Source organism: Megalobrama amblycephala, unplaced genomic scaffold, assembly GCF_018812025.1.
Source record: "Megalobrama amblycephala isolate DHTTF-2021 unplaced genomic scaffold, ASM1881202v1 scaffold560, whole genome shotgun sequence".
Classification (NCBI taxonomy): Eukaryota; Metazoa; Chordata; class Actinopteri; order Cypriniformes; family Xenocyprididae; genus Megalobrama; species Megalobrama amblycephala.
The window spans coordinates 1-14266 of NW_025953470.1; the positions used below are offsets into that span (position 1 = coordinate 1).

The 14266-nt window shown below is 37.4% G+C and overlaps 1 protein-coding gene across 2 annotated transcripts; it reads left to right on the forward strand.

Moving 5' to 3' along the window:
- Positions 1-33: 33 nt before the first annotated feature.
- LOC125262030 (chloride intracellular channel protein 5-like) lies at positions 34-12877 on the forward strand. Of its 2 annotated transcripts, XM_048180579.1 has the most exons (7): positions 34-366; positions 3944-4053; positions 4306-4368; positions 6921-7046; positions 7129-7235; positions 7460-7641; positions 11936-12877. In XM_048180579.1, exons 1-7 carry the CDS (start codon positions 316-318, stop codon positions 12098-12100), a joined length of 804 nt encoding a protein of 267 aa, XP_048036536.1. In that variant the 5' UTR covers positions 34-315; the 3' UTR covers positions 12101-12877. The 2 variants fall into 2 exon arrangements, with proteins under 2 accessions (XP_048036536.1, XP_048036537.1); XM_048180580.1 differs by lacking the exon at positions 4306-4368 and having other exon boundaries at positions 38-366.
- Positions 12878-14266: the final 1389 nt, after the last annotated feature.

Sequence of the window (14266 nt, forward strand, 5' to 3'; positions counted from 1 at the left end):
CCAAGCCAGAATAAGTTAGAGAACAGATGACGGTGTAGGTGACACTGAACTCCTCCCTTTTGCTCCTGCGCCGCGTGGAGGCTATTTTTGTCCCTCCTGTGACAGTTCTAGCGGCTCTCACTGACAGCTGACCGCAGGGGCCAAATCAAAACAACGACATCACATCCACCAACTTGTTACAGTGCAGAGACCATCACAACACCCTGCTGGACACATATAAGACTCTTTCCTGAAAGCAAACTCGCATCCAGGGAAAAGGAGGTTACATTTTCATAATTCTCTGTCAGCCTCTAAATCTGAGTGAGCTTAAGCGATATGACCTCAAATGAAGAGGACAAAGATCCTGATATTGAGCTTTTTGTGAAGGTAAGCATGAAAATTAGCTTTAATGAGCTCTTTTACTGTGTTTTGTGTACTTAATCAATAGTCAGGGGTCAGGAATCAATGGCAGCACTACTTTTGAAAACCTGTTTTAAGCATTCTGACAATTGTAGCTCAAGTTTGTTGGCAACGGTTGAGGTTAAGATGGGCGTCTGGCCCAGGACAGGGCTCAAAAGGGGGCAGGTAACATTTCAAAGCAAAAACCCCGGGTCCTTCTTGAATTATTTCTTCCTTTCTATCAACGCCTCATGCTCTAATTCCTCTGAAGGGCTGAAAGGAACTTCTGCTGCTTACTGTGGTTTGTTTTGCATTAAGTTTTGCAGATGTGGTGACGTTTAGAGAACATGTTAACTGCTGAAAGAGTGAAAAGAATGAAAATGTTGATAAAGACATTATTAAAAGCATTAGCAGCATTGTAAATCAAAGAACTGTCATAATCGCATACGGTCAGATACTGTATTTCTTCCATGTGGCATCTTATTGCATGAGTCAAAGTTATAAATAGAGCTAATAGTGACAATAAAAACTTTGTTGGCTGGCATGTGTTTACTGCTTGATTGAGAATTGCCGAGTATTGATATATGACCTTATTAGTGATGTTTGCCAAGTTGCTTATTTGCTAAGTGATTTGAAACCCCTAACTCTTAGTATTAAACTTTAACATACTGTGTTAAAGACACAAGAATTAATGATTCCTCAAATCATGTGTCTTCTTGTAGAGAGGTGTGCTATAACTTTAATAAGTAATCAGACTTACGATTATGTACCTGGGAGACAATAAAACAAGCACAAGAATGTTACTGATCACAGAGATTTAGAAATGCTCTTTTAAATCAAGCCAGTATAGATAACCACCTGCAGCCACCTAGAACATTCTTGCAACCACACAGCGACATGCAAAAAAGCACTGTAAACACCATAGCAACAGCATAGAAATGCCCTGGCAACCAGCTTTAACTACTACTGACACTAGTTTTTACAGCCAGTGCCATAGAAGAGCCATTTTGGGTCACTCAAAGAACTTTTCAGTGAACAACAGTTTTTTTCTAAGTGTGAGGAACATTTTAATAATCAAAAGAACTTTTTTTTCACTGTAAAGTACCTTTTGTGTAATGGAAAGGCTCTATGGATGTTAAAGGTACTAAAGATGCCAATAACGAACCTTTATTTTTAAGAGTGTATACTGTCGGTGAGTTTTGCATGGACAAGGAGCACTCAGAAATCCAATACACAGAGTCATAAAATATATTCTAAGAGCAGTTTAATCTAAATAACTCATTTTAATAGTAAAATTATATTTAGTCCTTGCTCTGAATATCTTTTATTCTATGGGAAGGTATAAAGTTGGGTGGATTGAGTAATGTCAGATTGAAAAACTTCCATGTCCCGTTCAGTATAACCACAGGTGTAACATCAGCAATAAGGTGGACATTCGATCTGAGCCAGTCATGCGTTGGCCGTTTACCTCAGATGGGTGTTTGAAAACTAACCTCTTTGCATTTTATCCTAGCAAGTGATAAACACATTAATTTAGGTGGCGAGGATGATGTCTAACTACGTTCTGTTGACAGGTACAGTATGACCCAAAACCCCTTTGCTGTGGGCTAATGGGGCAGGTAATGGAATTTCCATGCATAATTCAGCTCAAGCACGGATCTGATGTCTGGCTCAGGTTACTGGCCCAGTTTAAGGACACTATTGGGTAGCTTGATCTTCTAATTTCAGATATGGAAATTTGGCACCGAATCCCATTTGTTCTTTGTATTGTATACTATTGTTTTGAAGATTTCAAATCATGCACTGAATGGTGAATGACTTTCAGGGGTTTAATAATATCACATTTGCCCTAATGACACTGACATGCATGTCTGGGTTTGTGAGTTGAATAATTATAAAAAAAAAAAAAAAATGGATTACCTTGTTAAAAATAATGATAAAAAAAAAAATAATAAAAATAATGATAAAAAAAAATAAAAATAATAATATTGCTGATTTGCAACAACAAACAATATACACTGAACAAAATTCTAAACGCAACACTTTGTTTTTGCCCCCATTTTTCATGAGCTGAACTAAAAGATCTAAGACTTTTTCTATGTACACAAAAGGCCTATTTCTCTCAAATATTGTTCACAAATCTGTCTAAATCCATGTTAGTGAGCACTTCTCCTTTGCCGAGATAATCCATCCACCTCACAGGTGTGGCATATCAAGATACTGATTAGACAGCATGATTATTGCACAGGTTAGGCGGGGGGGGGGTCCGAAAACCAGTCAGTATCTGGTGTGACAACCATTTGCCTCACACAGTGCAACACATCTCCTTCGCATATAGTTGATCAGGTTGTTGATTGTGGCCTGTGGAATGTTGGTCCACTCCTCTTCAATGGCTGTGCGAAGTTGCTGGATATTGGCAGGAACTGGAACACACTGTCATATACCCCGTCCAGAGCATCCCAAACATGCTCAATGGGTGACATGTCCGGTGAGTATGCTGGCCATGCAAGAACTGAGATGTTTTCAGCTTCCAGGAATTGTGTACAGATCCTTGCAACATGGGGCTGTGCATTATCATGCTGCAACATGAGGTGATGGTCGTGGATGAATGGCACAACAATGGGCCTCAGGATCTCATCACGGTATCTCTGTGCTTTCAAAATGCCATCAATAAAATGCACCTGTGTTCGTTGTCCATAACATCGACGACAGTTACGATGACAGTTATGACGAAGTTACGACGACAAACTGCAGTCAGGTCGAGACCCCGATGAGGACTAGGAGCATGCAGATGACGTTCCCTGAGACGATTTCTGACAGTTTGTGCAGAAATTCTTTGGTTATGCAAACTGATTGTTGCAGCAGCTGTCTGGGTGGCTGGTCTCAGACGATCTTTGAGGTGAAGATGCTGGATGTGGAGGTCCTGGGCTGGTGGTTACACGTGGTCTGCAGTTGTGAGGCTGGTTGGATGTACTGCCAAATTCTCTGAAACTCCTTTGGAGATGGCTTATGTTAGAGAATTGAACATTCAATTCACGGGCAACAGCTCTGGTGGACAAAACTTGCGACATCTGTGGCATTGTGCTGTGTGATAAAACTGCACATTTTAGAGTGGCCTTTCATTGTGGCCAGCCTAAGGCACACCTGTGCAATAATCATGCTGTTTAATCAGCATCTTGATATGCCACACCTGTGAGGTGGATGAATTATCTCGGCAAAGGAGAAGTGCTCACTAACATGGATTTAGACAGATTTGTGAACAATATTTGAGAGAAATAGGCCTTTTGTGTACATAGAAAAAGTCTTAGATCTTTTAGTTCAGCCATGAAAAATGGGGGCAAAAACAAAAGTGTTGCATTTATAATTTTGTTCAGTGTATATAAAAAATATATATAACATTTTTTAGGACATAATTCATTGCAAGAATCTTTATATTGCTGATTGGCAAAAAAACATGTTCAAACATATTTCCTGCCTGCAAAATACTTGTATCATATTCATATATCTTACTGTATATGTGATGTATTGAGTCTGGTGTAATGATTTCTCTGTTTGTGTTCCTCAGGCTGGCAGTGATGGTGAAAGTATTGGAAACTGTCCTTTCTCTCAGAGGCTTTTTATGATCCTATGGCTAAAGGGAGTCGTGTTCAACGTCACCACTGTCGATCTGAAAAGGTAATGAAATTTCAATTGTATTTTAAAATTAGGACTATAGGCAAAAAAGTAAATAAAAGATAATTCAGTGAATTGATTTTTAAAATGTGGTCGATTCAATTCAATATCAATAAGCCATGAATCGTTCTTTTTTTCCGTATTTTGTTTCCCCGCAAACACTGAACATAATATCTGATTAACTTGAATCTTATTACTAGTCTGCGCAATGTTACAATGGAAATCCTGTCATTCATTCAATGTTTAACATGGCAGATGCAGGTGCGCCTTTCAGCTGATGTTCCGGACAGTTGAAGGAACTGTCACTGTCCCGATCAGGCCAGTGCTGCATGGTCATGAAAGTTTATCAATTGCACTGTGCTTTTAAGGGCTTGCCATTTAAACATTCAAGCGCAAGAAGACGCAAAAGAGGACTCAATTTGGTATTCATACTCTGTGTGAGAAGCTTTGTGTAAGCACACATCTGAAGTGCGTGCCCAGAAAGCCGCTTCTCATACAGCACTCGAATTACATACTGAGTTCTCCTTATCGTCTTCTTGCGCTTGAATGGATAAATTCACACAAAAGTATATCAAAATGCCTGTCTCGATGAGTATCGTAAACACAGTCAGTTATGTCTTAAGTGAACATAAACAGTCGAGAAAGACAACACGTGTAACTGTATCAGAGTATTGGATCCATGCATTACGCCTGTTCACACCAAGAACGATAACTATAAAGATAATAATAAAGATATAGTTCTAAAAATCTTTCTAAATATAAAAGAATAGCACTGTCCACACCACAGCTATAACGATAATGATATAGAGAAACGATATTGTTGGGATCACTTTCAGAACTTTTTTTTCAGTTGTTGAACGATAAAACACTGACAGCCAATCAGAATCCATTCTAATTTAAGGGCTCACGCATTTTAAAATAACAGACGACATTGCGGAGAGGTTAATTGCCAAGGTCCAGAAAAAGCCACCACTTTTTGACAACCTCCCTTTTCAAGGATACTTTATAGAAAATAGATATATCGAAAACAACCGGTCATACCCTTGGAATAAATGATGAGAAGTATTAACGATGAGATCATTATGCCAGGTTAGCAAACAGTGTAACATAAAATTACCTTATGTATCCAGCACTAGTTTTGATAACATTGTCTTGCTTCCTTTGAAGTTGCAGTGAAAAAGACTAGCCGTTGTTTTTATTCCACTATATTGACTTCATCAGCTAAATTCACTGTTAGATCAGATTGATTACACTAGCTATTCAGTCGAAATTTAGCATGCTGAGGACATCTGCTGGTCAAAGCTGTGTAAATGCAACAAGATCAGCAAAAACATGTTGTTCACACTTTGAAACCGCAGTGCTTAAGCTTACAATAAACAGACACATTGCTCGTTGGTGTAATATAGCAAATATAGTTATTGTTATAGTTATCTTCATAGTTATCATTCTTGGTGTAAACGGGCCTTTAGTCTTAAAGTGACAGCAACCTAATATTCCTGTTGCTGTCTGTTTTTTTATGTTAATCAAACAACATAAGACAGAAAAAAAAATATCCACTGCTCTTGACTGAACAACTTTTGTAACTTTAGAAAGGATTAATCCATATTTAATTTATACAGACTATGCATTTATTAATTTTATTTATTTATTTATTTTTGTTAGGGCCAGTGAAAATTATCCATTGAAATTAATTGAAAATCGAATCGAATAGAGATTTTGCTATTTGGAATCGAATCGAATTGGGACATCTGTTTCAATAACAGCCCTATTTAAAATCTACTTTTGGCATTAGGTTTGCTGTTAAAACCCCATGAAGTCAAAATTTAGTGGCTTTTAGTTTATGTGTGTTAGTTCCCCCCATCTATTTTCTCAAAACACTTTAAATAAACTTTAATTGTGTCCATATTTTAAAGCTTAATACTCTGCATCTGCATTTTGCTCCACTTATCCTTTCCTCACTTCACAGCTTGAATTTACTGCCTTGCCTGCTCTTTCTTTCCTTTCTTCCATCTCTGAACTTGACTCATTTCTGTTTATAAAAAAAGTAAATTATACATGTCAGCTATATAATAACCAGTGAATGTCAATTTATGTAATGAATTTTAATATAATTACTGAAGGCTGAAGGCTTTACCTGAATCACACTGGCCCACTTTATCACATTCTGCCAAAGTGGGCGAGCAATATTTAAACACCTTACAAGAAAAAAAAATAAAAATCTTTGCATTTTATTCCCTGTTAACTGTAGCAACAAATAAAACAGGAACTGTCACAATAACATTTGTTAACATTTAGTGAGCAACCTTATAAGTTAGAAATTAAAATTTTATGTCAAAGGGTTTTTTACCTTTCACCATGAGGTAGTCATCCTTTGAGGTGTGGCCACACCCACCAATGTCATATTGCATCAGCCAAAACTATTTTATCATTAAAAAAAATAGTGTCTCTTCAATTAAACACCATTGTTATGATCTGCATGTGCAAACCCATTGAGCAAACTTCAAACAAGCTTAAACAGTCCTACTTTACCTGCATTCACCCTATCCAGGTCTTCCGAGATTGTGGGAATTCTGGCAATTAAATAATAAAAGTCTTGAATTTAGTTATTTTATCTTATTTTAAATCATGTCATCTTAAGGCCCCTATGGAAGTTTTCTGAGGCCCCCTAGTGGGCCCTGGGCCCCTGGTTGAAGACCTTTGCTTTAGATAGATACATGTTTGTCCCAACCAAATATTGTGTTTCAATAGGAAATGCATGAACATAGCGAAGAAAATTGTGCTTTTTAATTGGTCTGCAAAAATTACTTTCTCTTCTACATTGTGTAATGATAAAAATCAGTCAAATCTAAAGTTTTTCATTATTCTTCAAGGAAACCAGCTGATCTCCATAATCTCGCTCCTGGAACTCCCCCGCCATTCCTTACCTTCAATGGAGAGGTGCGGACAGACATCAACAAAATCGAGGAATTCTTGGAGGAGATGCTAGCACCTCCCAAGTAGGTTGACAGGATGCTGATAGATGAATTGATTGTTTATGTAATGTGAACAGCATTACATATTTTTCTTTCACTTTCAAAGGTATCCAAAACTGGCTGCAAAGAACAAGGAGTCAAATACAGCAGGAAATGACATCTTTGCAAAGTTCTCAGCCTACGTCAAGAACACAAAGCCAGAAGCCAATGCAAGTGAGTTTAACGTCTGCTCTATAACTTATTAGACAGGTTGAAGGAATATCTACTGCTCTTTATGCATGCTCTGCTGTCAACGGAAAAATATGGAGCCACATGTTATCCAAAGCTCATTCACATTCCGCTAGTCCTTTACAGGGATTGTCTTGACTTAAAGTCGCCATATTTCTTCAGATAAAAACATTCAAGCATAAGCACATATCAAACTGTTGGCTGTGTAGGTCTGGAGAAGGGGCTACTGAAAGCTCTGAAGAAACTGGACAACTTCCTTAACTCCCCTCTCCCGGACGAGATTGATGCCGATGGTACGGGGGAGGAGAAGTGCTCCAACCGCAAGTACTTGGACGGCAATGAATTAACGCTTGCAGACTGCAACCTCCTCCCTAAACTGCACGTAGTGAAGGTGATGTACCGCTGGGAGATCTGGTGTAATTGATCACTTAGTGCAAGATAAAATACTGGGGATTCCTGAAATGTTCTAGGAGAGACTTTTTATTGCACTGATTATTATTTTTTATAAAGTTAAAAGTCTTTTGAACATTATTGCCGGGAATAAAAGAGACACGAGTTGTCACACTACGTATATTGTATGGGGTAAGTTGTCACAATGGGATCGTGGTCATTTATTGCCACTGATTTGAGAAGAATACATTTTCTGAAATATGAAATACTCTCTAAAGTAAAAGCAGTCATCTTCTACACTGCAATTGTTTTCCAATTCTGTGTTTTTGACGTGTTTTTCAGTGAGATGTATAAAGATTCTTAAATCAAAATAGAAGAAAAATGACATTTGACATAAAGTCATGTTTTCTGAAAAAGAAGAACAAATATCTGCCAGTGAAGTAAGAAATCAAAGGGAAAACAAGTCTATTTTTCTTACCCCATTTTTTTCTTGTTTTAAGCATAAACTCACCCAATTTTGAAACTGTTTCAAAAAACAGTGCCACAAGTAAATGTATCTTGATTTAAAGGTGCAGTATGTAAGAATTCTGTCCGCTAGGCGTAGCTTTGATGACGCCAAGTTTGAGTGCAGAATCTTGGGACATGTGGTCCCACCTCAAGGGACGGTGTAAAAGAATAGGGATAGGACTTGGGAAGTAGTCATGTTCATGGATGCGATTATCAACATTACTGTAGTATTTAGTAGAGCAGGGCCGAGTGTTGTGGGAGCTGAACGAGGCCGCTGGAGCGATTGCGCAACACACGCCTCATGAGCAGCGGAACTTTTATTAGTGATGGTGAAATGAAGCTTTGCGAAGCACCGAGGCTTTCCCCTCGAGTGTATCGTAAAAAGGTTCATTACTTGAAGCTTTTCAACACGGTGCACACTAATGGTATCTTGTGGTTAAAAGGTGGAAAAAACTGCCTTTGCGTCCCAGACGACGCAGCTATTTTTAGACTGTTTCATGTAATAAATCAGTTTGTGCTATGAAAAGCGTATAAAACAATGTAAATTATTATTATACATAAAAAAGTTTTTCACGTGTCATTTTACTTACACAATTTGAAGTGATGTGACGTTTGACACTGAGGCTTCGAAGCTTGTATAAAAAAAAACGAAACATCTCACACTGAAGCACTGTATCGGAGCTTGAATCGTTTTGCCATAACGATGTGATCAGTGACGTCCGAAGCTTTGTTTTCTCATACAACCACGTGACTGCTTCGTGTTCTGATTCACATAACGTGAACTCTTGCTAAAAAGCAGATGTGGTGTCATTTGCTTTTTAGCAAAATATTATGTCATAATACGAATAAATATTTACATGTTCAGTTTGTATTTATTCCCAGTTCATACTTCATTATATGACAATCATTTATTTTAATAATATATGCCAAAGCTTGCCTATTTTTCCCACAAAAATTTATTCAGATTCATTTATTCAAATTGTTAATGATAGGAAACCGAGGCTTTCTGAAGCATTTGAGGCTTTCATCAAATTGTGCCTTTTAAAGCTTTTAACACAGTGCGCATTAGCGACATCTGGTGGTCAGACTTGTTTTCTCCACCATATCTAAATCATCGCGGAGCAGATAGGGTTTGAAAAAGCATGTGACCAAAGCTTCGGAAGTCCGTGACAGAATCACTCTTGTCTTGAATCAGTTCTATCAAATCTGATGTAATCTCATCTAAATTAATTTGTGACAATGAGACCACCACTCGTGTCATGTGTAACCTGGTCAACAGATTCACATATTGATCAATAATATAAAATATACAATTATGTGATCATAATTGAAGTGAGTAGTTGAAAAAATATTTTGGTTGAGCTGTTCTGTTCGGGGTCTCTGAGACTCTAGCAATAAAACATAAATGCATTTTCCTTTTAGGCATCAGCAGAAGCGCCAATTTTTTCAAACCAGCTGTCTCGACTTTCCGATACTGCATGACGTTCGAAGCTTCAAACGTCATCAGTCGGTAATGTCATTTTGATACAAGCATTGCTACAGTGTGTGATACAATAGTGCTTTGAAAACTGTGTTGGAGCATCGAAGCCCCGGTATCAACCATAGACTGTAAAAAAATATGGACGTAGCGTCCGTGACGTCACCCATAGAGTTCTGAACAGCAGTTTTGAAGCGTAAATGAGGCCGCGGCCATCTTAGCTGCGCGTCACCGCACGTCACTCTCGGATAACTGAAAATGGGCAAAGAGGCGGGGAGGTGGTTTGAGCTGATATGATTGGTTGCTGAAACCACGCCCGCCTAGCTCGACGTGACCATGTTAACAAGCAAAGGAGCTATCTATCTAGATACTATCTAAAATATTAATGAAGATAAGTTTTATCATCAGAACGTTCTAAAAGTTTACTGTCAATCTACGGTGTTTCTTTAAGATATAGATGCTCCAACACCAGTAGTGTTGGGTGTGCAAATAACAACATGGAAAATCAAATCTTCATACCTTTATAATGAAATAGAGATCGCGAGATGAATCCAATCTGTGGCACTTGGGTAAAATATGAGTGTCCATTGCAAAAAAAATTTCACATTTCTTCTGAATGATCTGCTCTCTGTCATCGTTCTTCAAGAAAGGATGCAATCTGAGCAGCGTTTATGTTGTAAAACTGTATACGATCGTATCTAACAAACAAATGAGCCGTGTCCAAAGTATATTTTTTTCAAAATAGTGCAGCAGTTTTAGTTATAATATCCAAGCAGTGCTGTCGGATTTTGATATCCTCCCGCCATTGTCATTGTAGTAAATCTCACAACCAAAACTTTCAGCCAATGCCACGATCCAACAACGTGTGTTCTGTCTCTTCCGCATGCATGCACATCTACACAGACACACATCAGTCTCGAATATTATGCAGCAAGACATATTTTATAATTGTATAAAATAATCGAGAAAAAAAAGCACAAAAACGGCTGAGATGCCAAATTCAGTGGCATCTGAGGTAAAGTGACGGTTCACAGAGAGCAGTGCCAATCCACCTGTCACTCAAGTGACCACGCCCTTAATTATGCAGAACTTTAAGGCTTAATATAATTTAAACGGATAAGTTATAAAAAAATTCACCCCCCTCAGAGTTGTCATGAAGGGCAAAAATAGCAGTATAGACCAAAACCACAATTTGAACCAACTTGTAAACATGTTTTTTTTCTGCTATAAACTTGGCCAATTTAACATGGGACTCTATGAGATTCTGCTCTCTTTTGGAGCCTGTCCCTAGCGGCCAGTCGATGAATCGCAGTTTAAGTTACTTCCGTATTGGTTTCACGAGAGAAAGGGGGAGGTTGCCGCTTGGTATCAACCGGCCCATGACTATTATAACGTTACTCTGTGAGTTCGCTCGGTGGCTGCTGTGAGACACTGTTGCACACTGCAGTAAGCTGATCGATTTTAGAATATCAAATGCTGGCTTGTGTTGATAAATGGCATGCAATTCATTTTAAAACATATTGTATGATGGAGAAAATGCTGTATTACTGTTACTTAAAATAAAGCTGCATCTGATTATGCTATGTTAGCTGACAAAATAGTGTTTTTCTCTGAGGCGTGGTAAAGCATGGTACTCGCAAAAAATCAAGAAAATTAGATTTAAACAATAAGACTAAACGTGTTGAGCTATATAACATCAATTCATTTTCTGTCTATAAATATATCAAAACAGTTGTTCTATTGTCTATTAAAACGTGTATTATATTAAAGCGTCTTTAGTGTATAGTTTCTACAAAATACAACCAGAAACCGAGGGTAACGCAGGTATGACGCAATTGACAGGCGACTCCTCACACGTCCCGGAGCCTTGGTTAAAATTGCAATTTTCTCACACAAATAGTTGTACAAATAGTTGAAAACATTTGGGATATTGTAGGTACTCAAATGAACAAAATATATAACACTGACCTAGTGGTTTTTGGATATTTTACTGCAAAATTATTACATATTGCACCTTTAAGAATGTTTAGATATTTGTATGAATAGAAAAACTTTTTTTTTTTTTTTTTTTTTTTTGCAGCACAGATATCTATATATAAAATGCTATTTAATTTATAAATTAAAACAATTAATGAAGCAAAAATGTAAAAGCAACATGCAAAGATATACAGCAATTGATGATTTCTGTAAAAATACAATATATAAACACATGATAATTTGCCCCAACAGGACATTTATTAAAATACTTTTAGGATGATTTATTTGGAATACAGCAGTTTCTTTTCATCATTGTTTTTCTTTCCACATTCAGGTGGTTTCCAAGAAATACCGTAACTTTGACATTCCATCAGAGTTTAGTGGAGTTTGGAGGTACCTGCAGAATGCCTATGCACGTGATGAATTCACCAACACCTGTGCGGCAGACAGAGAGATTGAACTGGCCTATCAGGACGTGGCCAAGCGACTGGGCAAATGAACACCAACCAAGCAGTGACTCCAATAATCATATGCAAAACTGGTGAAAGAGAAAATGATTTTTCTTCAGCAGTTCTTGAGCAGAATTTGCCATATTGGCTCAGTCCTGCAATATTCTAAACTATTGCCTGCTCTCGTCATGCTTGTGTGTACTTCCATAACTATTGCCATTATGTTTACTGTCTGTAAGTGACATAATCTGCTCTATTAGTGTCACTATCTTTGACGGTCTAGAAAAAAACACTGTGCCACTGTTTCTCTACAACTTGTCAGAGTTGGATGGTGATTCTCTTTATTTAAAGTCAAATTCTTGCTGCAAAGCCCTTTAACGTTTTTGTGTTGCATAAATTATTTTTGCTAGCTTGTGAAACAGTAGCCTAATATAAAAGTGTGCTTTATCTGAAAGTATGATATTTAACTTTAGTATTTATTATGGTTAATGTTTGTGAATTTCTGAAGGAGAAAAAAAAGTAAAAATGAAAGAATTAAATTTCTTTCCATTGGCTTGAAAATAATTCTATTTAAGCACACAGCCCCACCTAGTGGTAAAATTAATGAAGCTGAGCTATTTAAATTGGCCTAATTCTGCAGCTGATATGCAAATACTGACACAAAATGTATACATAATATTTAAGATTAATCTTTTTCTATAAACAAATCAAAGCCATCACACAAAATAGGCACACGTTTAGGTCTCAGGTATCTCTGCCCTGTCTGGAATTTTCATATATCAACTCAATAATTATGGTCTCTTATTAAATATATATTTTTTTATAAAGCTTGTGATGCTTCTTTTGTGTATGGTCACGTGTCATACTGCAAGACAAATATTTCAAGTAGAAAAAACCTCAAGGCTTGTCATCATAGAGACAGTGACCGCATCATAATCTGAAAATCACGCCCACCATCCAACCCTCTCCATTGACTTTGTATTGCGTGGAGCTGACTCGTCATTTCTGACTTATAACAAAAAACAACAATTTCTAAAAGATGCTATGTTACAGGGTGTACAGCAAACAAGCTAAAAAACCCAGAACTGAGTTTTTATATGCGGTCAACCACCAGATGGAATTAAAAGATGGAATTAAAAGGAGAAAAAAAAGCTTCTTTTCAATACAAAATATATAATGTGATCTGTAAAGTTGACCGAAATCATCCTTGAAGCTGCGGAACAGCTTTTCTAGTCGGATACTCGCGTTAAAGGTGCAATAGGTTATTTTTGGAGAGTCTAGCAATAGCTAAATAGGCTAGATTTCAAATCATAACATCCCACCCTCCCTTCAAAAAACACTCAACGCACATAACATTACAATAATAACAAATGTAAACAACTTGTACCTGACTGCTGCAGATTAATTTTGGTGTTGATACTGTTGACATGGAAACACATAATTCCAAGTCTGACTGAACAGCTCCATTTTTAGTACATCACAGGTTGTCCTCTCTTAAAGGATTAGTTCACTTTCAAATTAAAATTTCCTGATAATTTACTCACCCACATGTCATCCAAGATGTCTATGTCCTTCTTTTTTCAGTTGAAAAGAAATTAAGTTTTTGATGAAAACATTCCAGGATTATTCTCCTTATAGTGGACTTCAACGGACCCCAAACGGTTGAAGGTCAAAGTACAGTTTCAGTGCAGCTTCAAAGGGCTTTAAACAATACCAGATGAGGAACAAGGGTCTTGTCTAGTGAAACGATCATCATTTTCGAAAAAAAAAAAAAAAAAAAAAAATGTATGTGCTTTTTTAAACACAAATGCTCACCTTCCCTGTTCAAATTACGGAAAAAACGGAACTGGCGCTGTATTAGTTCCATAAGTTGAATAGGGAAGGTGCAGGACATACAGTGTAAGTTTTTTTTGAAGAATACGGAAGGCGGTCTGGCGAAAGAACTTGCAAGGTGAGCATTTGAGTTTATAAAGCAACGGACCCCAAACGGTTGAAGGTCAAAGTACAGTTTCAGTGCAGCTTCAAAGGGCTTTAAACAATACCAGATGAGGAACAAGGGTCTTGTCTAGTGAAACGATCATCATTTTCGAAAAAAAAAAAAAAAAAAAAATGTATGTGCTTTTTTAAACACAAATGCTCACCTTCCCTGTTCAAATTACGGAAAAAACGGAACTGGCGCTGTATTAGTTCCATAAGTTGAATAGGGAAGGTGCAGG

Coding starts and splice junctions, on each gene's coding strand:
- LOC125262030 (XM_048180579.1), top strand. CDS start 316: ATGACCTCAAATGAAGAGGACAAAGATCCTGATATTGAGCTTTTTGTG. Junction 4,054..4,305: donor ACCACTGTCGATCTGAAAAG/GTAATGAAATTT, acceptor TTAACATGGCAG/ATGCAGGTGCGCCTTTCAGC. Junction 7,236..7,459: donor AAAGCCAGAAGCCAATGCAA/GTGAGTTTAACG, acceptor TTGGCTGTGTAG/GTCTGGAGAAGGGGCTACTG.